Source organism: Chenopodium quinoa, unplaced genomic scaffold, assembly GCF_001683475.1.
Source record: "Chenopodium quinoa cultivar QQ74 unplaced genomic scaffold, ASM168347v1, whole genome shotgun sequence".
NCBI lineage: Eukaryota > Viridiplantae > Streptophyta > Magnoliopsida > Caryophyllales > Amaranthaceae > Chenopodium > Chenopodium quinoa.
In genome coordinates this window covers 3,908,367-3,935,574 of record NW_018745523.1, presented here as the reverse complement: position 1 = coordinate 3,935,574, position 27,208 = coordinate 3,908,367, and the positions used below count along the sequence as shown (strand labels likewise).

The 27,208-nt window shown below is 34.5% G+C and overlaps 4 protein-coding genes across 4 annotated transcripts; all 4 read left to right on the top strand.

The window, feature by feature from the left end:
* The first annotated feature begins 690 nt into the window (after positions 1 to 690).
* LOC110715673 (basic blue protein-like) lies at positions 691 to 2,733 on the top strand. Its single transcript, XM_021894269.1, has 2 exons — positions 691 to 1,081; positions 2,534 to 2,733. Exons 1-2 carry the CDS (start codon positions 901 to 903, stop codon positions 2,731 to 2,733), a joined length of 381 nt encoding a protein of 126 aa, XP_021749961.1. The 5' UTR covers positions 691 to 900.
* Positions 2,734 to 4,612: 1,879 nt separating this feature from the next.
* On the top strand, positions 4,613 to 9,716 carry LOC110715645. The gene is made up of 7 exons (XM_021894230.1): positions 4,613 to 4,759; positions 5,114 to 5,200; positions 5,306 to 5,386; positions 6,331 to 6,492; positions 8,706 to 8,759; positions 8,919 to 9,068; positions 9,615 to 9,716. The coding sequence occupies exons 1-7, from the start codon at positions 4,613 to 4,615 to the stop codon at positions 9,714 to 9,716; spliced, it is 783 nt and encodes a 260-aa protein (XP_021749922.1).
* A 1,961-nt stretch (positions 9,717 to 11,677) lies between these two features.
* On the top strand, positions 11,678 to 12,409 carry LOC110715642. The gene has a single exon (XM_021894229.1). The coding sequence runs from the start codon at positions 11,678 to 11,680 to the stop codon at positions 12,407 to 12,409; it is 732 nt and encodes a 243-aa protein (XP_021749921.1).
* Positions 12,410 to 19,100: 6,691 nt separating this feature from the next.
* LOC110715659 lies at positions 19,101 to 26,366 on the top strand. The gene is made up of 6 exons (XM_021894245.1): positions 19,101 to 19,305; positions 19,410 to 19,496; positions 20,650 to 21,085; positions 21,383 to 21,436; positions 22,221 to 22,373; positions 25,755 to 26,366. Exons 3-6 carry the CDS (start codon positions 20,930 to 20,932, stop codon positions 26,142 to 26,144), a joined length of 753 nt encoding a protein of 250 aa, XP_021749937.1. The 5' UTR covers positions 19,101 to 19,305; positions 19,410 to 19,496; positions 20,650 to 20,929; the 3' UTR covers positions 26,145 to 26,366.
* The last annotated feature ends 842 nt before the right edge of the window (positions 26,367 to 27,208 follow it).

Here is a 27,208-nt window from a genome sequence, read left to right as displayed (position 1 = left end):
CAGCAACCCACATTAACCACGCCCACCAATTGTGCCTACCAACCCACACAATGAACCACCAGCAACACACAACAACCCATACCCACTCCGATCCTAAAACCCACCCTAACCACCAGCAACTCCGATCCCAAAACCACCCACACCAACCACGCCCAGCAACCCACACCTGACCACTGCACCTAACCACCGCACCAGATCGACCCACCTCACCCTCCTCACAAGCCGCGCATCTAGATCGACCACCTCACTAGATCGAAAAATGGAGCTTCGAAATTTGGGGGAAATTTTAGGGTTTGGAGCTTCAAGCAATTCCTCATAATCTCACTTGAAATCTGCAATTCACCACAAACATGAAGACGACGGCGGAGATGAAGGTCGATTTGGTTGATTTCGCTGGCAAAGATGAAGCGAAGACGACGGCGATGGAGGTCAGGTTCGTTTGAAGCTTTCGCCGGCAAAGGTGAAGACGAAGACGACGACGACGGAGGTCTGGTTGGTTTGGAGCTTTGATGACAGCGAAGATGGTGACAGCAACGACGTTTTGAAGCTTGGAGGAGAGGATAGGAAAGAGAGAGGAGAAAGAAAATGAAAAAAAAAAAAGAAAAATAATATATATATATATATATATATATATATATATATATATATATATATATATGGCTTGTCGTGTGATAGTATTCCTATCCCCTATGATATTTTATTTATCTTTCAAAATATTAGTGATTTATTTCAGTATAAATGTATAATTAAAGCCTTACCATATATAAGTGTACAATTTCCTCTATAAATATTGGTGCTTCAATCTTACTTGTCACACCAAAACATTTTAAAACCTCAATTCTTTATTTACTCTATCAAATCCATCTTAAAGTTTATAAATATATTTTTGATTTGTTTGGAATGGCTCACAGAAGTGGTAGTGCAAAGCTAGGTTTGTTGCTTGGAGTTGGCATATTGTGCCTCCTTGCTATTACCAAGCCAATCCTTGCCACCGAGTACACGGTAGGTGATGCTGCTGGGTGGTCTTTTAATGTGGAAAATTGGCCTAATGGCAAGTCTTTCAAAGCTGGTGATGTCTTAGGTCAGTTTTCCCCCTCTTTCAAAGCTAGCTATTTTATCTTATTTTATTAAAAATATAATATATTATTAATCATATTCTGTGTTATCATCCTATTTATCATTAATCAAATTTTTTTAAAAAAGTAATGATGGTTTTAATGTATCTACTATTATTCTCATTTTGATAAATAACTAGTGTGTAGCCCGAGCGTTGCATCAGATTGCTTTTTTAATATTCCGTGTGATTATATGTATTTGATATTTATATTGTCTTTTTCTTTTTTAATAATTAGACCTTATGATTATCAATTATATAGTTTTTTTTTTCATGTTTATAAATTATAATATACTCCATAGTTGATAGTTGGTTTAAATGTTTAAATAATTATCTTTCTTATAAGAGGTTGAGTGTTCGATTCCCCTGATGGTGTAGATGACGTAGCATGGTCTACGTGACACAGAAACATTATTAGTAACGCCTTTTAATAAACTAGTAAGATACCCGGGTATATCGTAAATATTTGTTCTCATTTTGACGATTGTTTTTCATTTTACTGAGTTCTAATTCCTTGTTATCAAATAAACTCACTGAATAACATTATAACAGTACTCCGTATACATATACAGTCAGCACTATTTTTTAATTCAAACAAATTATTTTCAATAACTAATTACCATTCCTATGAGGTAAATCATGTGAATCAAACCTTTCAGTTCATGGCTACTCTACCTTCGAACAGAACAAGTGTTGCCAAAATCATCCGACTTTATCTTAATAAGAAAATCAGATGAAAAAAAATTACCCCGAATATAAGTCAACAACGTGAATATTAAGAGAAAGTAATTGATGAGATGTGCTTGAATTAGGATAATTTATGTAGAAAATAAATTTTGCGATTTGATATTGATTATCAAATCTTCAAGATAATCAAATCTCTGGCAGTTTTAACTTGGGGAGGAGTTAAGAGGATCAAATGAAGATTCAAATTGAATATATTGAAGATTATGAATATACGTTATTCAAGGAAATTGCAATATTTGAGTAGAATATGAAATTAATGTTGACCAAGATTTGAGTGGAACATGGAATTAATGCTGAGAATTTCGGAAGCAAATATGCTGCTTTCCCAAAGTAATAAAGATCTTGACAACTTTACAAAACTACAATTATACGCTCAAAGGGAAAATGAATTAAAAATGGGCCTTCCAACATTTGGGCCCTGTGCAGCCGCCCAAGCTGCACATGGTAAAGGGCAGGCTTGGGTACACTCTGAGGTATATAACAAATTTTAAGTTAGTATGTAAGAAAAACTTATTTACAATTGAGTTTTTATTATTATATGGAGTAATATTTATATATACCGTATAAACAAATTAAGAATTAAATTAATTTAGTTTATTTAAGTTAATTATTTGTTTACTTCTCAAAAAATATTAATGACTTATTTTTAACAAAATCAATGTTGTTTTGTAGCATTTAATTATGACAAAGCACAACACAATGTGGCAGTCGTAAGCAAAGAAGGATACCATAGTTGCAAAGCATCAAGTGGATCAAAAGTTTACAAAAGTGGACATGACCAAATCACATTGGTCAAAGGTCAAAGCTACTACATTTGTACTTTCCCTGGCCATTGTGATAGAGGCATGAAGATTGCGATTAATGCAACATAAACAATAATTGTATCATATGTTACATGATAATAATAATGGTTGTAATTACAGTATTCAATAATCGTAATAAAAAGGTGGTTGTCTTTTCTAATTAAATCAATATAATTGCCTGCGACCAGGACATATATACAGATTTTATGCAGCTTATTCTTCATATAACCAAGGCACAATTCATTCATTGTTCTTGAAAATTTGAAGATAAAACCTTATTTATCGAAAATTGAAATGAAACAAACGTATGAACGAATTGGATCAAGCGAAATAAAATTAATTGATGAACGAAACGGACAAAATTTTGACAATGGTTGTGAATTCTATTGATGAATAAAAAAACAAAGAACAATTTTAATTTTCCGATTTTAATTTTTAATTTCGATGATATTAAAAAAATAATTTTGAGTAATTGATATAGAAAATTATAAATGAATTTAGAAAATAAGAAGAAAAAAACTAAGTTATTTTTGTCATTGAATTTAATCAATAAGAAATGTTACATGGATAATTTGAGTCAATCACAATGCGCCACTTAGTTCAACGTATGGTAGTTATATTTAAAATGACAACCGTAAAATCATCCAACTTTTTAAAATAAAATTTTCCCTTAATTTGTTGACATATAACTAGAATGAAAGAAAGTATGTGGTAGATTATGATAGAGTATAAAACATATTCCTTCGCCTCAACCGTCAGCTTAAGCTTTTGGTTGAGTTGGTCTTTCAACATGGTATCGGAGCTAGCGTGACACGAAGGTCACGGGTTCGAATCTCATCCACCCCTCCTTCAAAGTGGAATTAATTCGCGCCTTAGTTTATTCAATATCGCTCATGAAAGTTAGTAGTAAAAGCTGCAAAATTATTCTTTATGTGGTTGGTTATAGCTACGACTAGGGCTGTGCACCGGACTGAAACCCGGAATCGAGTTTTTTTGGGGACCGTATGGACCGGTTACATTATTGTTTATTTTTCTTTTTCATTTTCGTATGTTAATATATACATATATTTTTAACGTCTTGTTTTTGTTTGCGTGTTTTCCTATTTTACACCTAGAATTTATAAATTACAAGTTTTGTACCTAAATTTTTTAGAAATTTAAACATAAAATTTAAAATTTTCACCCAAAAAATTACAAAAATACACATTCCGGTCCAAATCTAAAATATTCTGGTTTTTACCCGGACCGGACCGGAAACCCGGAATCCCTAATTTGTGAGGACCGAAGACCGGACCAGAATCAACCGGTTTGGTCCGATCCGGTCCAATTCCGGTCCGGTCCCGGTTGGTTTTTCGGTCCAGGTCCATTTCTGCACACCCCTAACTACGACTATTTCATGTACACAAATCACGTCAAACAATTTTTTGACGATAATCAAGTTCCGGAAATTTAGGGGAGGTACGGATGAATAATTTAATCATTTGACGATGCACTAGGATGAAATTGTTACCATGTAATAAGAGGTAGTGTAGTAAGATGACTTTCTCAATTGACTAGTAGGAAGTATGATCTTTATTTCTTCTAAATAGTACAGTATTAGAACAAGTAATTAAAGACAAAGTATCCTCTCAAAAAATAAAAAATAAAAAAGAAGTATCCTCTCATACCAAAAAAAATAAAATAAAATAAATAAACAAATAAAATAAAAATAAATTAAGACAAAGTATAAGCCTAGCCTGCAACGTTGAATAATACTTCGTTTGCCTTTGCCATGCTCATCAATTTGATTAATTATATGAGTAAAGCATGTATAAATACAACATTTGAGCTTTTTAATTAATTAGGAAGCTACTCAATTAGCCACCTCCAAGTTGAGATTATAAAAATATCTTTTCAACTAAAAAAAATTCGATCTTCTACCCTATTAATTTACACATTATTTCCCTATATGGCATACCATAATTTCTATGCTCACACACTACTTGTCCTAGTGAGTTTATTAGTGCTAAATTCACCTTATGTAAGAGGAAGAAACCTTAAAGATGTCAAGAGAAAAGATTCATCTCCTACCGAGGAAACTGTCAGAACCATCAAGGTAATGTCTCATTTCGCGTCCTTGATACTAAATTTTTTGTACTTATATGACACGGTACATCTAATCAGATAAAATCTGATACCTGATCGATCATTTAGTAAACTCGCCTACTGTTAGTTTTTGGTGCACAACATACCTAGTATTACTGATACCTATAGGTATAAGCCTATATATTAGGTTGAACTTTCATCAAATGTATCAATTTTTATGTTATTGTGTATCATATACATTCATACCCGATCCGTTGTTCACAATGTCATTTTGAGTACCAAATCCATGCATGTACAACCCTAAGACGTGATATTAATTATTTTCCCGTATTGTCCATTCTTATATTATATTTTTGCTTTATAGGATAACAATGGAGATGTTGTGGATTGTGTTGATATATACAAACAACCAACTTTGAATCATCCCCTCTTAAAGGATCACAAAATACAGGTTCTTTCCTTTCTTATATATTTCGTTCACCATTTTAAATTTCGATCTCTACATTGATAATCGCGTAATCTTAATCATCTTCTCTCTTGTTTTACAATGTTCAAGATGGATCCAAGTTCATCACCACGAAGTAAAACGAATGGAAGAAACTCCCACAAGACTTCTTACAGCCTTGGCATAAGAATGGTAAATGCTCTGAAGGAACTGTTCCAATACAAAGAAGGCAGCTACAACACACACGGTCTAATATGTCAATCACGGGTCCCCACTATGAGGCAAGTCTTCATTCCATCGTTAGACAATTCTTAAATAGACTCATTCTCTTACTAACTCTTTAATAACTCCCTCAGTGGCGGAGCCATAAATTATTAATTGAGGGGGCCAAACTTAATATACTACATAAGTCTTGCAAAAAAAAAAAATTAAAAAATAAAAGTGCAAAGTAAAATAAAAAATTAAAGTGTTGGGGCCAAACTTAATATACTACATAAGTCTTGCAAAAAAAAATTAAAAATAAAAGTGCAAAGTAAAATAAAAAATTAAAGTGTTGGGACTAGATTTTGAACCTGAGGTGAAAATATATTTCATTTCCAACTAAAATCAGCTGAGGTAATAATGACTACCATAATACTTTGCAACCTTTTATACTTCGTATATAATCTATACCAAAGGGGAGGTCATGGCCCACCCCAGCCCTCCTTGGTTCCGTCACTGAGCTCCCTCTGTTCCTTCACAACTTTTCTCTCACAACCGTTATGTTAGCTTCCATTAATTTTTCTTTCTCATCCACTCCCCTCAACAAAAAATTAAATAAGTAATGACTTTATATCAGTACATGATACTATGATAGTGCAAATATATTAAAACAAAATTTTAAAAAGGAGAGAAAGGTACTTGTTTATGCTAATATAGTAAGAAAAAAATGACTGCATTATTGTATATGGATTAATATTTCCAAACAAGATACCTTGCAATTTTGTGCCATTAAGTGTATTGTTTAAGGATATTAAAGCTATATATAAGTATTAAATAAACTTCTGAATTTAGTATAAAGTTAGAAATTCATGACAAAAACACTTAGCTTAATTAAATCGGTGTTATTTATAACAATCTTATTTGTATGAATCTAGTATGCCAATGTGGTAGCATTCCCGTCAACAGAGACAAGGTTTTATGGAGGAGGCGGCCAGCTTAGCGTCTGGAATCCCGCTGTATTAAGAGCAAAGGATTACAGTGCTTCTTCATTGATCGTGGTTCTAAGTGAAACCGCTATGTTATCAGCTGGATGGATTGTAAGTAGATCGCTCGTCTCAAAATATAAGTTTTTTTTTTATCTCTTACACACGTGTTTATGATGAAAAACTATATAGTAGTAGAAAAATAAAATTTTGGGTATTTAGAGAGCTACAATGGCAGAGATGAGAATCGATCACAGGATCTCCTAGAATCGTCGAATCGAGAGTGAAGCTCTAACCACTTGAGCTGTCTCACACTCTCAGAAAACTAAAATTGTTAGTATTGTTAAATTGAAAATTTCATCATACATTAGGGTGTACCATGCTATATGTTACGGAGTATTTATATTTCATCAAATATATTTTGGAGTCTAATCAATATGTTTTTTGTGTCCTAACTATATTTTACGGAGTATTTATATTACAAACAATGTTCTTCAAGATATATAAATTAAGTATGTTCTTTACACTTGAATAATATGTTCTTAAATTTTGAATTTTGAAATTTTAAAATTTAAAAATGAAATTTTGAATTATATTTTGGTGAAAATAATTTTATAAAGAGAAATTCTTGACACATATCTAAATAATTTTAAATTATTTGACTTTAAATTTCTGGTAAAACTCAATTAGTAATTATCTTTTACCTTTTTTGAATATCATTTATTAGAAATTATTTTGTTCTTTATATTTCAGTGATATGTTCTTTTATAAATTCATGATGTTCTTTATAACTATATACGATGTTCATTCTGCTTTAATTCAGGTGTACCATGCGCATGGTATAGCTGGGTGTACGAACCACTAATCTAATATATATAAATAAACTAGGCATTTTTGGAGAGCATTGAGAGCGCCACATAAGAAAAGGTATATTTTCGACCAATCAAAAATTAGATTTTTATTTTATTTTAGAATTAAAAAAATCACTTGCCACCTAAAAAAAAGTGGCGAATGAAATTTTAATCTTTTGCCACGTAGGTAAAAATGACGAATAGTAATTTATTAGGATTTTAATTATTTAAGAACACTAAATTTTATCATTTTTATTTGTTACAAAACTAAAAATTATCATTAGATATTAGGATTTATATTATTTAATAAACTAAAAATTATATTTTGATATTTAAAAAATATAAACTATCATTTGATTTGATGTTAATGGTTTTATGTAAATATATGATGATATGATACTTTCGTACAAAATTTTAAAACTTATAATGCAAGAAAAAAAATTAAAAGATCTCCAAAAAAATATTTATATACAAAATGTATATTAAAGTTTGTGCATCACACGCCACATAAGCAAAAGTAATATTTCGACCAATGAAAAATTAGATTTATAATTAATTTAGAATTTTAATTTTCAGTCGCCATTTAAGAAAAAATTAACAAATGAAATTTGAGAATTGAAAACAAAAAATAGTAATTTAATATTTAAATTATGAAAAAAAACAAAAATTATCTTTTATATTATTTTTACATTAGGATTTATATTATTTTAACAAATAATTAGAAATTAAAAAATATATTTTGATTTAATGATTTTATCTAACTATCCGATGAATGAGATAATATTTATTTCAATTTATATATTCAAATTCTATATACGTAAAATTTGAATAAGAATAATTTACGTTAAATTAATGTTAAAATAATAGAATAGAAAATAAAAACAAAAAATATTAAGAAATTAAAAAAAATATATACAAAATGAAATATTTAAAACCGTGCATCGCACGAGCTTACATCTAGTTGCTTAATTAAATTAAGAAAGATAGTGAAATTTGTTTTACTAAGATTGTATTAAAAAAAAAATAGTGAACTTCGGTAAATTAAGGTGAATACAAGAATTAGCGAAATGTGAGACTTTCTTTAAGAATAAGATATTTGTATCAAGTGAAACTCTCATTTGGAGATGAAGGGAGAAGAAAAGATTGCTGTATGCCTTAACGTTTTACAGGTACCAAATCTTCCCAAGCATCATGTTAATGTCTCTTACTAATAAAAGATGAGCTAAACATTTTATACGGTTAAGGGCCTACTCCTCCATCATACATTGTATATTATTTACTACTTGTACACAGTTTTGGAATTGAAACTCTTTTGATCTTGTGAATTGGAGTCTATCAATCTATCGTAATGATGGGTGTGACATATACCCGTATTTAGCATGGAGTAGTATCTATCAAAGTTATCACTCATGCGATACAGGCATATGTTGTTACTCGTTAAATTTACTAACATCTAATATCTAATTTCTCTTGCAGGTAAATCCAGGACTATATGGTGACTTCCAAACAAGATTTTTCATTTATTGGACAGTAAGTATGCATGATCAATATCAACATTTGTTAGTTACATCAGTCTCCTTCATTCTTCAGAGTTTAGAGATTATTCAATTCATCTTCTTACTTTAACTTATGCATTAGTCTTGCCAATTTCTTCTCATTGAATCAATATTTTTCTATGAATTGAAACAGACAGATGATTCCATAAACACTGGTTGCTATGATCTTCATTGTGAAGGCTTTGTGCAAGTCAACAAAAGAGTTGATCTTGGTGCCGCCATGGAATCAATTTCTACAATTGGCGCGAAAAGCCACCTTTCTCTCCGAATACTTATTTTCTTGGTATAGTTCTATACAACTTCCTAGAGTCAGACAAGTACTTATTACCAATGGTTTCAGAGAAATATATCACACAACTGTACTATTCATTTTCAATCCAATTCCGATCTTTTTAAATCGAAATAGGAAAAATAGTGACTATAATTCTAATCACCAATTTTCGTCTATAATCTTACTATCTTTGAATAATTTATGGTTAAATATGATTCTAGGAATTGTTACGAAATCATAACACACACCGACTATCCATATACTATCTCAGTTTTTAATACTTGCAACACACCTTTTTTGACACATTATTTGAGAAACTAATTAGAAAAAGTAACAGACGAATTAGGTAATGAAGCTGTAAAACTTAAATTGTAACTACTCAACACTTTCTTTTACTTGATATTCCAATTACATTGTCAGTTTTCGTAGTCTAATATCTTCTATAAGTACATACCAAGTTATTTGTTGCAAGTAAATAAAAACAGAGATTATCGAGCTAGGGTACAATTACGTTTTTCAACTTTGATTTATTGGTTGGTTATAACATAACATTTACAGGATCGAACGACTGGAAATTGGTGGCTTAGAGTAGGTGGAGAAGCTATAGAATTTGGCCTGCAGCCCTCTTTACCAACATACCAGAAGGAGCAGAGAGATTAACGTGGGGAGGCCAAATCTTTGACTCTCTAGGCAATGGGCAACACACGAGTACAGACATGGGTAACGGATTATTTCCTGATGTAGGGACTAACGAAGCTAGCCTCGTTTGTTTCCTAGAATACGTCGATAGTTCATTCACACGTCGCTCACCATTCCGATCAACACTAAGGCTACATGTGACGAATCCCTTGTGTTATGATGCGCAGCTCCTCCCTAGTTTAGACACGAAAAGTGGTCTTTGTTTCTTATTTGGTGGCTCCGGCCTTAATCCAAATTATCCATAGTGTGGTTTTATACACAAAGTACATACATAGTCAGGGCCGTAGCAATGATTTTGGGGGCCCTGTTCCAAATTGAAAAAGAGACCCTTAATAATGTGAAATTTATACAAATTTGTTACCTATAATTTAGGCAATGCACAATTTTCCAATATATACATTACGAAATAAAAAATGCTTTCGTATAACAATGAAATCGAACCATATAAGTATAATAATAACATTATATTTATAATAATAGTGTCACATACGCTGATTACAATTATACTAGGCCCGTAAAAACCATCAAGATTATAACAAATAGCCAATCTAACATTCTAACCCAAACCAAAGCAAAAAAAAAACAACAAATTAAAATTCTAACTACATGTTGCAAAATAAAAAAAATAAAAAAAATCAACTACTCCGTAGCTGTGAAATAATACTCAGTAGGAATGATGAACATATTTCGTAAAATACAATAAATAACCCATAGAAGAATTATAAACTATAATTATTCTTCTCAAACGGTGGGTTATCTTCCCCCATTGTTCAATCATCTATTCATCTATATTATAATTATAGAAAATGAAAATTAATTGATCACCATTATTATGGAAGAAAAACCATTTGAATTTGACTGAGTATATATATTTTTTTTCCGTTAAAAATCCTTGAATGGAGAAATAGGAAATACAAGTTTACATGAAATTCATTGATGTAATTATGATAGTATTAATTTGTATTGATGGAGGAATTTGGAAAATTATAGAATTTAATATGGAAGTTAGAATAAAGAGAGGAAAATATGAGCGTGATACAAGAAGACTATAAGTTTACAGTTTTTTTTTGTTTTCTTTACAAAAATAAGAATATTAAAAAAAAAAATTGGGCCCCTTTAAAATTGGGGCCCTGTGCAAGGGGGCACCTTGCACTTGCTCTTCTACGGGCCTGTACATAGTTTTTGCCACTTAATGAATGTGGTTTTGTACATGGACGAGTGTGATTGTACTGAATTTGTAATGTGTATTGACATGTTTGTTAATTTGACTGTGTCCGATCCATTATTCAGAAACGGAGAAAGTATTTCAAACTTTTTATAGATAGTAAAGAAAAATAAAAATAGTGAATGTTTGACATTTTCAAAGGACTTCAATCAATTCCTTGCTGCCTTGAGCAATTGAATATAACGCATCAATTAACAAAAGATTATTCATATATGAAGTGAGTTTAGAAATATAGTTAACAAATGCTCCGTAAACAAAGTAAAAAAATCAGTAAAACTTACCCTTGATATCAGGATAAAGCAGCATGAAATGAGTTGATGATGAAGAAAGAGCATTTTCATTTGTTTGACTTATGATCATATCCGTGCAACAATTTATTATTATTTATTAGAATATGATAAATATTCTAGTTATTATTCTGTATAGAAGGATATAGTTTGTGAATATTTTGTAAATATCTTTTGAGATTTCCTAAGGTGATTAGGTCTCAACATTGTAACCCTATATATATGAATCAATGGAATACACTCCAATCTAAGGAGTTTGATAAAATTTGACATGGTATCACAGCCAAGGTTACGATCCAATCTTCGCTTCCGCATCTTTTACTAATTTTTTTTTATTATTTCTGTTATTTTATTCCAAGCCCTAGCCGCCACACCTCCTCTTCCCTTAGACACCAAACAGTCCGGCCACCATGACCAAAGACGCTGAAAACTCGAACAACAACAAATCATCTTCTTCCTCTGAATTTCATCCTGCTTTCGGGGTGAATAACATCAAAAACGTCTTCCCTCTTCTCCTTGAACGTGGAAAGGTTCACTATTCGAATTGGGTTGAGTTATTTGAGTGTCATTGTCATGCTTACAATGTTCTTGATCATATTGATCCAAAAACATCGAAACCTACGGATTTGTCCGATGATATGTGGAAAAGACTCGATTCTATTGTCAAGAATTGGATTTATGGCACTATTTCCAGTGATTTGCTAGAAAGTGTCTTAAGTAGAGGAGATACGGCACAACAAATATGGGATAAATTAAAGGATATTTTTCAAGATAACAAAACAACTAGGGCAGTGTATCTTGAAACTCAGTTTAATAGCTTGCATCTCTCCAATTTTTTGGATATTTCTTCTTATTGTCGTGAATTGAAGAGTATCAAAGATCAACTTGCTAATGTTGATCAACCCGTGTCGGAGCAAAAATTGGTAATTCGGTTAGTGTCAGGGCTCGTGGGCACTGATTTTGATACGATGGCTGCAATGATTCAACAAAAGGATCCTCTGCCTTCCTTTGAAACAGCAAGATCACGTCTCATGCTTGAAGAATCACGCCGTGCTAATGATTCTATTGCATCTGCATCCTTGTTTGTGGCGCAATCCGACAACTCGGCCTCCTCACACACCACCACACCGCAACAACACTAGCCTCAAGCCACTGGTCGTGGGGGTGGCACTGGGGGCCGTGTCAAAGGTCGGGGCAGGGGCAAGGGTCGTGGTCGAGCCACTGGCCAGCATCAGCAAGTCCTGCAACAGCAGGGAGCCCCGCAATGGGGGCAGCAGCAGCAAGGCCCCCCGCAATGGGCACCAGCAGCACCTGAATGGGGCCAGCCCCCCTATCCATACCCGCAACATCAAGCACCAAGGCCTGGCTATGCTGCCCCGCCTCAAGCACGTGCACCAACAGCCTACTATGCTGCGCCTACCCCTCCCATGGCGCCATACTAGCAGCCTCAGCAGCCATCATATGGGTCTCAAGGGTCGGAGTATGCTGCAGGGATGACTCCAACCGAGCTCGGGTACGCTTTTGCAACAATGGGCTTCCAGAATTATGACCCATCTTGGTACATGGATTCCAGTGCAACATCACATATGACCAACAACGCCGGTAATCCCTTACCCCTTTTGAATTTAAGCACTAATAATTATATTCAAGTCGAAAACGGTCAACGCATTCCAATTACGGGTTATGGTCATTCTAGTATAGCTAATAAATCCCTTGCTTTGCGTGATGTTTATTTAGCTCCACAGATCATCAAAAATTTAATCTCTGTTCGTAAATTTACTTCTGACAATTCTGTGTCCATAGAATTTGATCCTAGTAGTTTTTCTGTGAAGGATCTACGAACGGGGAAAATTCTAACCAGATGTAATAGTGTGGGGGATCTTTATCCAGTGACCACATCTCCGTCAACTTGTCTAGCCACATCTCTCACGGCCTTATCTCCTTCCATATGGCACAACCGTCTAGGACACCCCGGAGCTCCCACTTTAAGCTTTCTTAGGAAAAATAAATTTATTGATTGTAATAAAGAGCAAGACTCTACTGTTTGCGTAGGTTGTCAATTAGGGAAGCATGTTCGTTTGCCTTTTCATAACTCAAATAGTACTACTGTTTCAGCTTTTGATATAATTCATGCAGATTTGTGGACCTCACCTATTCGTAGTGACAAAGGGAACAAATATTATTTAGTACTTTTGGATGATTTTACTCAGTATGTGTGGACTATTCCTCTTTCGTTCAAATCTCAAGCTTTTCAAACATTTCTCAATTTTCGACAATATATTCTCACACAATTTGGAAGACCCATCAAGTCTTTTCAGAGTGATCATGGTCGTGAGTTTGATAATGACCCCCTTAAATTGTTTTGTGTCAAAAATGGGTTGGTTTTTCGCTTCTCTTGTCCTCACACATCATCTCAAAATGGCAAAGTCGAAGGCATGATTCGTACCATTAATAATGTCAAACGAACTCTCTTGTTTCATGCTCCTTCCGCCGTCCTTTTGGCACTATACCCTTGAAACGGCTACTTATATGGTCAACATTTTACCAACCAAAACTCTCAATAAAATAACTCCGGCTCAAGCTCTTTTTGGGGTAGTACCTTCCTATAGTCATCTTCGGGTTTTTGGGTGCCTTAATTTATCCGCCCCTGCTCCCCATAAATTAGCACCTCGCTCCACTCCTTGTGTGTTCTAGCTTAGGATACCTGGCCGATCATAGAGGTTATCGTTGTCTAGATCTTGCAACTCAAAAAATCATTATCTCGAGACATGTCACTTTTGACGAAAATACTCTTCCCTTTAGTAATCTAGGGAATTTTTCTTCTTCCAATTATGATTTTTTACCTCTAATCATCCCTCTCCATACTTCTAACACCATTTTATGCCTCGTGGCTCGGCCCAAAATCCCGAAGCTCATGCTCCAACACCCACACAACCTATTCCGCAGCCAGGGCGCGGCACACAGCTGCATACCGCAGCCCAGCTGCGGAGTACATTGCCTGGCCAAGCAGCGCAGCACAACACCCCGCAGGCAGGCCGCGACACACAACTGCAAACCGCAGCCAGCCTGTGGAGTACCCTGCCAGGCCACGCTGCCCAGCAGCAGCTCACCCACAGCCCCCTGCACTCCCCTGCTGCTGGCACGACAACCCACCTGCCACCCTCACCTGGTGTCCCTTCGCCTCCAAACATCCCAAACACTTACACACCACCTCCACTCCGTGTCTATACACCAATTACACCTACTCGACCACTGCCAACCTCTCCACAAATGCAAACCCGCTCCAAGCATGGAATCTTTAAACCAAATCCTAATTTTGGTTTAACTGTCACCACTCCCACTTCCAAAAAATCACAGACAAGCCCTTTTCGACCCAAATTGGAATGCTGCGATGCGTGATGAATATAGTGCTTTAATTGATACGGGGACTTGGGAATTGGTTCCTAGACCTACGGGGGTGAACATTGTCAATTGCATGTGGTTGTTTCGACATAAATTGAATGCTAACGGTGATCTTGAACGACACAAAGCGCGTTTAGTTTGTGATGGCAGGTCTCAGGTGGAAGGTATTGATTGTGATGAAACCTTCAGTCCGGTTGTTAAACCGGCCACTATTCGCACTGTTTTGAGTTTGGCTATGGCTCGCAGGTGGTCAATTCACCAACTTGATGTCAAAAATGCCTTTTTGCATGGTGATTTGAATGAGTGTGTGTACATGCATCAACCCCCCGGGTTTGTTGACAAGGAGTTCCCAGGCTATGTTTGCAGACTCCGCAAGGCATTGTATGGTCTTAAACAAGCTCTGCGAGCTTGGTATCAGCGGTTTTCTAACTATCTTTTGCAGATGGGATTTGTCATTTCAAAAATGGACAATTCATTGTTCATTTTTCGACATGGGAATGATATGGCATACTTGTTATTATATGTTGATGATATTGTGTTGGTTACTTCTTCAAATTTATTACGTGATCGCATCATCTCTCACTTACGCACCGGGTTTCCTATGACTGATCTTGGTCCGTTGAATTTTTTTCTGGGTATTTCTGTCACTCGTACTCCTTCATATATGATTTTATCTCAACAAAAGTATGCTCAGGAGATTTTAGAGCGCGCAGGCATGAGCAGTTGCAAGCCTGCGGCAACCCCAGTGGACACTCAGTCCAAACTCAGTGCAGAGTGCGGTCCTAAATTTTAATGATCCAACACTTTATCGCAGTCTTGCAGGTGCATTACAGTACCTCACCTTCACTCGCCCTGATATAGCCTATGTCGTACAGCAGGTTTGTTTATTCATGCACGATCCCAGGGAGGCACATTACAATGCATTGAAACGCATCCTGCGATACATTCAGGGTACCATTGATCACGGGTTACATTTATATCCTTCATCTCCTACACACTTGATTACTTATACAGATGCAGACTGGGGCGGATGCCCGGACACACGTCGGTCTACTTTGGGTTATTGTTGCTTTCTAGGGGACAATCTGGTTTCCTGGTCTTCTAAGCGTCAACCTACTCTCTCAAAATCAAGTGCAGAAGCAGAATACAGGGGCGTCGCAAATGTTGTTGCCGAGGCATGTTGGCTACGTAATCTTCTTTTGGAGTTACACTGTCCTCTTCGTAAGGCCATTGTTGTTTATTGTGATAATGTTAGTGCAATTTATTTATCTCATAACCCCGTACAACACCAACGCACCAAGCACATCGAAATGGATATTCATTTCGTTCGAGAAAAGGTGGCGTTGGGGCATGTACGGGTCTTGCACATTCCGTCACGTTATCAGTTTGCAGACATTTTCACGAAGGGCCTACCTCGACAACTGTTTTTGGAATTCAGATCCAGTCTTAGCGTCCGTCCTCCTCCCGCTATGACTGCGGGGGTGTGTTAGAACATGATAAATATTCTAGTTATTATTCTGTATAGAAAGATATAGTTTGTGAATATTTTGTAAATATCTTTTGAGATTTCCTAAGGTGATTAGGTCTCAACATTGTAACCCTATATATATGAATCAATGGAATACACTCCAATCTAAGGAGTTTGATAAAATCTGACATTATTATTATTATTATTATTATTATTATTATTAGGAAAAATTGATAAGAATAATCCCAACTTTGGATTATTATTTAATAATCCGAACTTTAGTGTGAATTTTTTATTAATGGTCCCAACCGGTTTTTTAACTTGTAATAATAAGTTAAATGACACGTGTTAGAGTGTAATTGGCCAAAAAGATAAATAAATTAAATTACAAAAAAATTAAAAAATAATTAACTAAAAAACCCACTACCGTCACCAGCCCAAACACCGTCCCTGCCCCCACTCATGGTCCCTCGCCCAACTCTCTTGCTCCGGTACCTACTTCCTCGTTGCTTCCAGACCCACGATTCTCCTCGCCGGCTCTTCCCCTACTGTTATCCCTAAACCACCATAGCAAAACCCCCCGCTAAAACTCAAATAGCCATTGATTTTGGTGAAAGTCTAGAAGATACTTTTCAAGGGTTTGGTTCTGATTTAGAGGAGGAAGATTGTTAATGGTTAATGGGCTTCTTAATGTTGATGGTTATGGTGATGATTTTGAGTATAATTTCGAGTTCGTTGATGATGATTTCGTGGGAGGAAAAGGGGATTTCGTGGTGGGGTTGCGGTGGTTTAGTGGCGAAGCAGGCGGTAGGGGAGGGGAAGCTCCGGCGAGGGTAATCGGTGGGTATGGGCTCGACGGGGGTGGGGGTAGGGGCGGAGGGTTGGGCGGAGTGTAGGGGCAGGGAGGTTTGCTGGTGGTGGTGGTTTTTTTTCATTATTTTTAAATAATTTGTTATATTTACTTAATTAAGTGTTGTTTAGTAACTAATAATAGTTAATTAGTATAATTGACCAATCACGTGGTGACATGTGTAAGTTAATTTTTTGTTAAAAAAAATTTACCCATTCAACCGGTTTTAGGTCACCTGGGATCATTAGAAGAAAATTCACATTAAAGTTCGGATTATTTAAAAATAATCTAAAGTTGGGATTATTTTGGACAAATCGAGCAAAGTTGAGATTATTTTTGTCAATTTTTCCTTATTATTATTATTATTATTATTTTTATTATTATTTATTTTATTATTATTATTATTATTATTATTATTATTATTATCAAAAAAACAAAACCTACAGAGTCAATCAATTTACAAGAAATTGGTAGGGAGCCGAGATACAATCTGGGCCCCCACCCCTCTAGCTATAGCGAACCCGATCCTTCTGAAGATGTGAGCAGCTGCACGAGCACCAATATCCTGAGTCTTAGCGAACGCCTGAACCCGCTTCAGCAATGCAATAGCATCCTTCTCTAATTCCCCCAACGAAGAAAAGGAGAAAGGAAGAAAACCATAGCCAATAGTCCTGCAACGCGCCCCATACTTGTCCCGCTTCCGATGAGCCGCCGCCGACACAACACGACCAGGAACGAAGTCAGACAACCCCGATTGTGTCAAAGGTGAAGACCCCGTAAAATCAACACATACATCAAGGCCTCTATCCCAGGAATAAAGCAGCACATCTGCAGGTCGTAGAGCCCCGTCGTTTCCTCCAATCAACCCAATGTTAACCTCCTTTCGAGCAGAGATTCCAGACCCAAAACAAATATCAACAAGGGTGTCACGAACAACATTGTGCCGATGTTTTTTACCCACCATCCCAGCACAAGACACTGCATGATCCCCATAAATATCCCCGTCAAAAACCCTAGAGCAAGCAGAACACGGTGTTGAAACGGAGAACAAAGGAACACCTAACTGGTAGCAAAGAACACTACGGTAAGCCTTACCATTCATAGTCTGACCCAAACCCGATATCGGGACCGTCCGCAACCAGGCCAAAGAGTGATCCCCTGCTAGGACTTCCATAAGGCTACCTGACGCGGAGTTAAGGAGAAAGTGGAATCCGCAAATGCAGTGACCTTCGAGAAATATATATCTGCCAACTTTATTATTATTATTATTATTATTATTATTATTATTATTTTATTTATTTATTTATTTTTTGTTAAGAGAGTTACAAGGACGAGTGATAAGAATCGGTTTCAGGATCATCTGAAAATCTGAAAATCGAGAGGAAAACTTTAACCACTTGAGCTATTCCTCACTCTCTGCAACAAATTGTTGTTAAATGAGTATCTCAACCAAAAACTTAAACTGGTAATTAAAGCAAATGAATAAATTTTTATACTCTATCAATTTGTGATTGGATAAGCTAATAGCAATGTCCATGACGATGTACGTACTTTCTTTAGCATTATCGGTCTGCTTGACCAGTAAATCATCTATAGATGTTCTCATTATGCTTAGAGATAAATGCATAATAGATTTGGTTGTCTTCCTCATCATCATCGTTTTTAGGGGTGGAACAAAATTAAATTAAAAGGTGTGGCGGAGTTACTTGTACTTACTTATATGTGTTACTTGTATTCTGAGATCATTAGTTTGACTTCATGGGGATCATTAATTTTCCTTTAATTTGACTTTAAGAGGGACCAAGTCAAAAGTACAATGCTATTAATGAGAATAGCTTAAAATTAACATATTTCCATAGACTCAAGTGATTAAATTTTAATTTCCCTCCCAATTTCAGGTGATATTATGGTCGATTCTCATTACTCATCCTTGTTCATTATTTAATAGCGACCATGTCAATATCTCGCTAAGACCTTATTCAACAAGCAAGAAAGCCTACTCTATTAATGAATGATCCATGCCATTTTGTTCAACTTAATGTGGAAAAGCAGCAACTCCCTACTATAAAAGTATAAAGCACCATATTTTGAGCTAATGGACTTAATAATTTAATATCCAGGTTCAGTAAACCAAATAGTTTTCACTTATGGCTTTCGAGTATCTTCGTTTTCTTGGACTATGCCACTTGATGCTACTTCTCTTATTGGGTGTGTTAGTGTTAGATTTATCTCATGTCGTCGTTAAAGGTAAACGTCTCGAACCTAAGGAGAGTAACTACAATTTAGCTCATCCCAAGGGAATTGTCAAAACCATTAAGGTATTGAGATGATATGCTAATTAAGCTGATTACTATTTCTCACCTATCTTGTGTTTGAGTTGCAATTTTTTTTTATTAATTTTTTTTTTGGTTCTATAAATCAGGACGAAGATGGGGATGTGCTGGATTGCGTTCATATACACAAACAACCAGCTTTTGATCATCCTATCCTCAAGGATCACAAGATACAGGTATTATGGAAGCTTCTTATTAATTTGTTACAAATTGTAAGAAGATCAAAGATTTTAAACTGTTCGTAGATAACTTCCTCCTTGAATTACTTTTCTTTTTAGATGATAATATTTTTCTATCTCGGGAGATTTTTCTGTGTGACCGGTGTTACTTGGTTAGGGGTTATAGAGTCTCAATCTAATTCATATTAAATTTGTTAAAAAGGAGGGGTAGATGAAATTTGAACCCATAACATTTGTGTGACAATGACATACCATATTAAATGGCCAACTCAATAAAAAAAATATAACCTTACAGTTTACTGAGTTTAGGCCCATGAATGTTTAATATTCTATCAAAAATAAATCCAATAGGTTTCCTTTTAAGTATACCTTTTTGTGACAAAGACCCTTTTATAAAAAAAGATGGCACAAAAGGTCCTTATATCATGTTTGGGTTGTGAGGAGGGTCCTTTGATTATTTTCCGGCGTTGACTTTTTTATTTTCCTGTCAAAAAAAGTCACATGTAAAGCACGTGACTTATTAAGTTCCCTTTATTCCCTATTTTCTCATTGTGGAGGGGATTAGCCTTGGATTACTTTGAATACCCTTCAAATTTTTTTATTTTATGGGATTACAATTGAAGTTTTGGTGCTAATTGTTTTCAGAAATTAGGGTTTAAGAGGGGGAAAAAAGGGGAAAACGAGGGAAAAGAGGAGGGAGATAAAAGCGAACTTAGATGTGACTTTTTTAGCCGGGAAATAGAAAAGTCAATGCCGGAAATGGTCAAAGGACCCTCCTTACAACCTAAACATGATATAAGGACCTTTTGTGCCACATTTTTTATAAAAGGGCTTTTGTCACAAAAAAATATTTACTTAAAATGACCTTCTTCACAAATTTTCCTTGTGTATATGTAACAATGAAAATTGATATTTACGGACCTACCTTTCGAGAAATCTTACATGAATGAATCAATAAAGTCGGTTTTTTTTGTAAGGAAAAATGAATCAAAGTCGGATGTTATTATATCATATGTACCATACCTAAGTTAGTATTTTTTTTTTTTCTTTTTTTTACGAGATGTGGAGTACAAAATTTTATTTTGATAGCTTTCAATTAGCTAAAAACCTTAATTATTTTTTTCTTGTAACATGTGACCTAACTCTTAAGATGGATCCAAGTTCATCACTTAGAAAGATCAACCAAGGCAACTCGGCCCCGCAATTCATACAGCCATGGTACCAGAAGAACACATGCGCCGAAGGAACTATCCCAATCCGAAGAAGGCGACTTCAACACCAGCATCCTAATAATAGAAAACAGTCTAATAACACCATCAAAGGTCCACACTTTGAGGCAAGTTTACGACACACAAAATCTAAGCCAATGAAGCCACCATATTTTGAGTTTGTAATTGCATGTTAAGCTATATTGTTTTATGTAGTATGCGATGTTACAAGCACAACCTTCACCCGGGACGCGGTTTTATGGAGGAAGTGCAAAAATAAGCGTATGGGATCCTTTCGTATATAGGCAAGATGATTTTAGTGACTCTACATTGGTTGTCCAGCTTAATCCACTAGGTTTTTTGAAGGCTGGTTGGATTGTAAGTACAAAGTAGATCAAATACTTGAAAATTCTTATAATTAGTTTCATAATTATATACTTAAATAGTTATTTATTTATGTCCTTTATATGTGCCTATAATATTCCCAGTTAATCTCTAGGATAAATAAAATTTGTTTCTCACATGACATTTTGGTAAATAAATCAACAACTTTATCTAGTCATCATTACTATGAGACCTACTTTTATTGAAAAAGTTGCTGATTTATTTACAAAATTTTGTGTATCTCGGAGATTAACTTGTATTTACCGCTATAAATATATATTCAATTTGCAGGTTTACCCTGAGCGATATCTTGACTTCAGACCAAGACTTTACTCATACTTTACGGTAATAAATTCTCTTTTCAGTAATCTAAAAGGTTTCACTCGATCTTGAAGATGTCCATCCTACATCCCGCGTGTAAGATTACATTATCATGGTTCATTGGGAATTCAGTAACAACTAACAAGTATTAGGAAAGTGAATATTCATGCTCATACTTCATTACAAATTAAATGCTATGATTGCTACCATATAAATTAGAAAGCCCTATTACTAGTACTATGAATGCACAATAATATAGATGGACTAATGTGAGCTAATAAAACTTAGAAACACAACTAAGAATTGAATTTCAACATAACATGCTATCTATACATTGGATATTCGTTCTTTAAGGGATACAAGCTAAGTCCGACATTATGGTCATCCTAATATCAATTAGTGATATTTGTCAGAAAAATAAAATAAAATAAATTAGTGATAGGTTGTGTACGTGGAGTAACCCACAAGAATTTTAAGTTAGTTGGTCAAACTTCCTCTTGTTCTTCAATGTAACACGACTTGTCTCAACTCACATATATATCGGTTAATTAATATATTAGTGGGTGTAAAATTGTAATATATGCCTTGCTAGAAAGGAACTAATTAGGTAGGGAAGATACATTAATTGTTTTTGTAATTTTGGGATCGTTAAACTTTATGTCTCTCACACTCTTCTCTCCATATGCCAAGGCACAAAATTACACCCGAGTATAGAGAAAATTTATATGTTTACATTTTGACTCATGTACATGCACAAATTTTCTTAAATTATTGTACTAAAACATCATTATTGTGTTAATTTTAACAGATAGATAATTCCACAACTTCTCGCTGCTGGGATTTGGATTGTGATAATGGGTTTGTGCAAGTCAATAATACTTACGCCCTGGGTAGCTTCATATTACCAGTTTCAACCATAGGTGATGAGAGTTATTATTGGATTGATGTATCTATATTTCAGGTACGATATAAATATTTAATTTGATTGTTTTATTTTTCATGCTTTAGAAAAAGGTCATGTGACCTGCACATGAGGTCAACGACGGAAATGACCAAGTCAATGCCAAAGTATGAGTCTTGGTTGTCTTGAAAAAAAAATTTACAATCTGGTTTCTGGTTGTCAAAAAAAGTTTAAAAGGTTTTTGTCATATGTTTCTACCGTGTTATTCTTCAAAAAATGATACCATAACATGATGATGTGTCATGTTATGATTGCTCTATTTTTGATTTATTTTTAAAAGCCTAAATATACTGAGTAAAGCACAAATATGGTCCCTGAGCTTTCGTATTTGTGCACTTTTAGTCCCTCAACTTTCATTTGTGCACTCTTGGTCCCTCAACCACCACTCTTGGTGTTTCTGACCAAAAAGTTGAGGGACTTATCCTAATCAGCAAAAGTTTAGGGATCATGAGTTATTATTTATTTATTTTTCTTTTTTTTAGCTATTGATATTAATATTTATTACTTACTTTGACTAAAATAAGAAAGAAAACTTTAATTAGTAACCTTTTAAACACCACCAGCACCCTCCTTGTACCACCACTCTCTCACCACCATTTAGATATGAAACTCCACCACAACCACCAAAAATCCACCCGATCAACTCGCACCACCAGCAACACCCCACCTAGTAACCACCCTCTCACAGTCTAACCACCACCGAGATCTGAAACCCCACATCACTACCCTTAAGATTGAAACCCCACCAAATCACCACCACTTGAAACCCCACGTCACCACCCACCAGGCCACCAACGAACCGAAACCCCCATATCACTAACCACCATTAACAACCCAAAACTCCACATCACCAGTCACCATCACCACTAGCGAAGAAAATCCCAAACTCATCACCACCAATGAATCGAAACCCCACCTTACCATCACATAGATCTGAAGCACACCTTACCATCGCAAAGATCATAAACGCACAACCACCAATACCTACCTCACCCATATTGTTAAAAAAAATCATCAAACCCTACCCAAATTACGAATCGAAAACCTTGAAAAGGGAATGAAGCAACAACTTTAAAAGGGGGAAAAGGAGGCGACGAACTGACAAGGTGGAAGGCGGCGGATATGAAGAGAACGGATGCGAATCGATTAAGTAGTGGTGGTGGTGTGGTGATTGTGAGAGAAGAGGGAGCCATTGTCGGAGCTTGGCTAATTTTTTTTATGGGTGGGAGCCATTGTTGAAGGAGATGAGGGAGTTGTAAGCCATGGAATAATTATTTAAATCTGACAAAAAAAAAAATATTATCACATTAAGGTTAATTATGAAAGTAGGATTAAGTTTTGGTTATACTGATTCAACTGGGCCACGTGGCTAATTTCAGTCCTAAACTTTTTTTCATCATCACATTAGCCACCTCACTTATAAAGATTCTTATTAAATAAATAAATCTGAAAAAAAAAATAATATTATTGTTGACTCAAGGTCCCTAAACTTTCGCTGACTAGGCAAGGTCCCTCAACTTTTATGTTAGAAACACCAAATATGGTGGTTGAGGGACCAAAAATGCACAATTGAAAGATGAGGGACTAAAAGTGCACAAATACGAAAGTTTAGGGACCGTATTTGTGCTTTACTCTAAATATACTATACATGTATGTATAATTGTAAATACATGTATTTTTTAAAGAATACATAATTATAGCTTTTTGAAATTTATTTTTTTCTTATTAAAATCATTTTCGAAAATTAAATTATAAATAAAATTTAGAAATTAAAAAATTCATCATTGTTTTTCATTCACGATAGTAACTAACCACTCTTGTAATCTTGTATAATCTATTCGTAACGCTGACAAAAATTCCGTCAAAAATTCCGTTCAAAATTCGAATATAAATTTTGTTTTATGGTTCGATTGATGATTTTGATTAATGTAAAAATCACATTATTTATTAGTTTTGAGAATGAAAAAAGCATTAGGAACGTGTATTATGATAATATAAATGCAGATCTTTCATTTTTTGTTAAACGATGAATGGATAATCAGGGTTTGCTCTTTGATCCGAAATCTTGTTTTGCAATTTTTGTAATCTGTTTGTGGTTAGCTAATCACCTGTATTTAGTTAGGTCATTACCTTAAAAATTAGTTTAAATTTTGTAGTTGGAATCTACTTGTACACTAATCGTATAACAATACAAATGATTTATGGAATTTATATCATATAATTTTAGCAAAAAATGTTTTTGGGATCACTATCTTATTATATTTTGGAAAAAATATTTTTGAAATTTTTATCATATCATTTTAGCAAAAAATATTTATGGGATAATTATCTTATTATATTTTGGAAAAAATATTTTTATTAGTGGCAATAATGTTGGGATATTCCTAATTAGCTTTTTATTCACCTTTTTTTGTGTATTATCAGGCAAAGATTGTTTAAGTCATTACCTAACTCTGAAACAACTTCGAGAAAACTTAATTACATTTATAAGATTAAACAGAGGTTGCGGTAGGTAAAAAATTTCGACCCACTTCATCTTCTACAAACTTGATACTCTTTGTTCTTTGACAAAATTGCACAATTTGAGTCCACATAAATCATAGTTTCGAACCATTTAAAGTGGATTTTGTCCTTTGCAAATACTTATAAATGAGATTGTTATTGAGATTTTTTTACGAACGAAAACCTAAAATCAAAAATTGCAAAAATACAAATTAAATGCAAACACACAATTTATTTTCAAATTTTTATCACGATTTTAGTTGGGATTTGCGAATTTATCAACAACTAACATTGAATTTGGGATTAGGGGGCTAATCTATGATATGATTGATGAACAATGACGATCTAACTATGATGAACCATGATGATGAATGCAGACTAACAAAGATCGAACAATGATGAACTATATGATCGAACAATGATGATGATGGACAATTTTTATCACGATGATTTCTAATTATAATTATAAATTTGAAAATTAATTTATATTATAAAAATACATTTTCATGATTTATAATTATGCATTTCTAAAAAAATACATGTATTAAAAATAATTCAAAAAAAACACAATTTTATTACATTGTTGACATTTAAAATAATTCAAAATAAAATAAAAATACAAAATATAGGCCATTTATATTTTTCCACATCTGCAAATTGTGGTGTCATTTTTAAAGAATGACATTGTAGAATTTTTAGGTTTTTGTCACAACAAAAAAGTTGGTTTAAAAAGTTTTTCTGACAAAATTTCCCAAAAAGAATGAAATTTATATGATTCATCTCTGGACTAAATACCATGTAGTTTGCTAATTTTGTAGCTCCACTTCCATTCTTTCACAATAATGCTTTGATTTTCTACTAATAACCATTAAATTTCAGGATCGAAAGACAGGAAACTGGTGGCTAAGTTTTCAGAACATTCCGATAGGATACTGGCCTGCCTCCCTGTTTGCAGCCTTACCAGAAGGAGCTGAAATGTTAAATTGGGGTGGAACAATCTACGATTCACTAGGAAAGGGTTCGCACACAGAAACAGACATGGGCTACGGATTATTTCCTGATGTAGGGACTACTGATAAAGCCAGCCTAGTATGTTCACTGTATTATGCGGATGACTCAAACACACTCCAGATTCCGGACCGATCAAATCTGCTTATGGCGGTATCTAATCCTTTGTGCTACAATGCACAAATCATACCTGTGTTAGACCCTAAATTAGGACAGTGTTTTTCGTTTGGTGGTCCTGGTCGAAACCCAAACTGTCCTTAAGATGTTGAGAGTACTCTCATTATATATATGCTTGAATGTGTGTGTTTGTGTGTGCGCGCTCGCATGTGTGTGATTTGCCCATTGTGATTGAGATCTGTCGATCACTTTACTATTTCATCTGGTTTGTACAAAGGTGTGTTTGCACCTGATTTTGTGAATGAACAAATGAGTTAATAAACCCTAGATCTATGGGTGTAATACTTTGCAAGTTAAGCTTTTGTAGGTTACTATGAATAATTGAACATGTTCTTTATAGTTAATATTGAATTTGATGTAGGAAGTATGGAGTCATAATACATCGTGGTACTACTTGGTTCATTAATTTTTTTGTAAAGCACAAAAGGTGTTAAATAAGCCGGAGACAAGAATAAAAGCTCCACTCAATTCACTTTTTTTTTATGAACTGATATTAATTTTACTAAATTGAAATTATTTTTATTGATCTTAAATTATTTTTACTGAACTTAAGGTAATTTTACTTAATGTTTTTTTTAAGGTGAAGTGAACAAAATTTAACATGAATACATGATCAAGTCACATGCATAATTGTGCGGGTGAGGTAGTGGCCTTTGATTGCTCCAGAATTGTACACCTATCCAGAGCCAAACCATGAAACCAACAAACCATAAACACATCTTGGGCAAAACATGTAATTTTTTTTTTTTAAAAAAAAAAAACATGCATAAATTGCGCATATAATGATATAATAGCAAAGTCCAACTTCTTAATTACAAAGATAAAAGATAATCAATAATCAACTTTGAGAAAAAGTAGTACCACAATAGTTTCACAAAATAAATGCGTCTCTAATTTTCTTATTTGTATGCTCAAAACCTTTGTATCAAGCTCACCCATAATGACTAGGTACAAATGTACAATTATCCAGATACATTAGCTAAGAGTTCGTTACAAATATCTTTGATCAAATCAAGGGATAACAATAATTACTCCCTTCGTGTTTTAATAATTGATCAGTGTCGCACCATGCGACGAAGTGCCAAATCAGCAAATGACAAAGTAACCCCACCAACCTAGTAACCCTTCCAACCACGTAACCCCTCCAA